Source organism: Atta cephalotes (assembly GCF_000143395.1).
Source record: "Atta cephalotes unplaced genomic scaffold scaffold00015, whole genome shotgun sequence".
Taxonomy (NCBI): Eukaryota; Metazoa; Arthropoda; class Insecta; order Hymenoptera; family Formicidae; genus Atta; species Atta cephalotes.
The window spans coordinates 2,551,110-2,553,576 of NW_012130079.1; the positions used below are offsets into that span (position 1 = coordinate 2,551,110).

General features: G+C 39.1%; 1 protein-coding gene across 1 annotated transcript in view; it reads right to left on the reverse strand.

Annotated features, from left to right (window-relative positions):
• Positions 1 to 2,467, reverse strand: part of LOC105618015 — a 151,327-nt gene that overhangs the window by 103,370 nt on the left and 45,490 nt on the right. Inside the window, exon 2 of the mRNA XM_012199554.1 lies at positions 1,469 to 1,512. Coding sequence (XP_012054944.1) covers positions 1,469 to 1,512 — 44 coding nt within the window. The remainder of the gene's footprint in view (positions 1 to 1,468; positions 1,513 to 2,467) is intronic.

The following is a 2,467-nucleotide window of genomic DNA, read 5'->3' on the forward strand; positions in this document are numbered from 1 at the left end:
GAGACGAGAGAGAGAGACGAGAGAGAGAGAGAGAGAGAGAGAGAGGACGCCGATCATAATTGCCGCTCGCGCGTCCGGGCACAATCAATTAAATGGTGCGCACGTCCACCATCCGAGACGGAACAAGGCCTCCCCCTCCTCCCTCCCTCTGGTCCCTCTCCCCCACCCCCACCCCGTTATAAATCGACATTCCTTTTTCCCCTTTGAATAATCCCTAATTGAGTGGTCTGCATGTATATCGGAAAGATAAATTTTGAAAAATCGACGTTGCATCCATGATAAATGCAAATTGCCCATCTGCACCTCAGGATTATCAGCGCAAATATTAATTTCCTAGAATTTATATTGTTCTTCTCCGCTTTTAAAAAATTTTCAAAGTACTTTACAATAAAATAAAACGACGCTATCGTGTAACCGTTAAATAAAGTTGCGCTACGACGTGCGTTATCGTTGCATCAGCATTGTATTTAAATTGTTAATGCGTATCTTTATTACCTCGTCCATGACGTAATCGAGATCGATACGTCGTACAGTTGAACGTAAATTAAATGATATTACTTTACACACCTTATCGTGCTTATAACGGATTTTTTAACATACGCAACAATAATTACTCTTCGATAACCGCCGCCGCAACGCTTTTTAACTAACTTGTACGACGCTTCTCTTTCTCGCGAAGTTTTAATGAAATGAAAGGAAAAACTCAGGATAAAGTTGAAGCGCCATGTTACGTCACATGAACTAAAACTTATAAAACTTGCAGAGTCTTCATCCACTTGTCTTGTCTGTGTAATAACTTTAGGAAATACGGCAGCGGGATATTTGCGTGATAACCGCGTAAAGAAATTAATATAAAAAAATAGAAAGTGTGACATATATAATCCAAAATCGTGGCACGAGCGTGAACGTAAATTAAAGCGGAAAAGATTTACAATCCCTTTTTGCTACTGACATAAATGAAAACATACACAAGAAACTATCTTGATAAAGGACAATCACATTACGGAAATTTTAATTAGAGAAAAACCGTTTCCGAGGCTCTTTCCCTTTTAAATGTGACAGGGAAGAGCTAACTAAAAGAACATTACAGCTAATTTGAAAATTAATTAAATTAAGTACCGCTTTCGTAATGGGTTTGTCAAATGTAATATTCGATATTTTCAATATCAAAGGAAAATTCGATAAAATGTTAAATTATGTTGGAAAAACGCTGACAAAAGGATATTGAAATAATACGTAATTAGCTCCTAGATTATTGATTGGTCATTTTAATGAGAAGTTAAATTTACGAAATTATATGTACACACATGCTTAAGATTGATTAAATAACTGTACGAGGAAATTACGATAATCCCATTATCACGTTTCGCGTCGATTTTAACTATGCGGCACGATGCATATGTCCGGATGGACATCGTTAAATCTTAAAAGATAGCTTATCATTAAATAGACAATCGAACAGTATTACCTGTTGCTGCGGAGCGGCATACTGGTGATCCGAAATAACCGCGTCTGAAAACCAAAAACATTTCACAATAAGTATAAACAATACTACTTGATATATATTTTTTCTTCTTATTTTATTAATATAATTTTATATATCGCAAATATTTATTATTCAGAAAAAATATCTTATGAATCTGCAAAAGTGCTCAAGATTTCGTTTTGATTTTCAGGTATCCATCACCAGTGCAGAATGGAGGACCAAATGGCACAACGACAATGAGTTGCGCGAGTTCTCAAGGTAAGAATAAAAAAGACCCCGACGTTGGACATCGCGGTGACATTGCCGTGGATCTCGCTCTCTCCGCAAAAGATTCGAAAACAATTCCGCTAATTCAATATGCCGCGCAACATTCGCGCGTTCGTTGCATTTAATTACTACCGACCGCGTACTGGCAATAAAGCCGCCGCGACTCGTAATAAAAGTGGAGAGAGAGAGAGAGAGAGAGAAAGAGAGCCGCATGCCGGTGCTCATTAATTAGCGGGTCCCGAAAAAAATTGCCTGGCAAAATTTTCTTCCGATTAAATTAGCGTTGCATTAAATTTATTGGCTAAATTCTCTTTCATAAACTGGTGCGCGAGTCGATCGCGTGCGCGGTTCACGGCTCTCTCGCTCGCTCGTTCGCACGCACAGTCCTCATACGTGTATAATTTGCAAATATCAAACGTCGGGCGGATATTTGAAAATATTGACTCTGGTATTTTAGCCGGGCGGGCAGTCTCTCGGCGCAGAAGGGGGGAAAAAATTATCCGCCTCATGACGATTCAATATCGTGCGATTATCACGGCAAAAGGATATCCAGAGACAGAGACAGAAACAGAGAGAGAGAGAGAGAGAGAGAGAGAGAGAGAGAGAGAGAAGAAGATACTACCACGACACAGATACAGAATAACTAAATTAATTTTAATTATTTTACTTTTACTGTGTGACACAACGCCCGCGTGGCGAGAGAGAGAGAGAGAG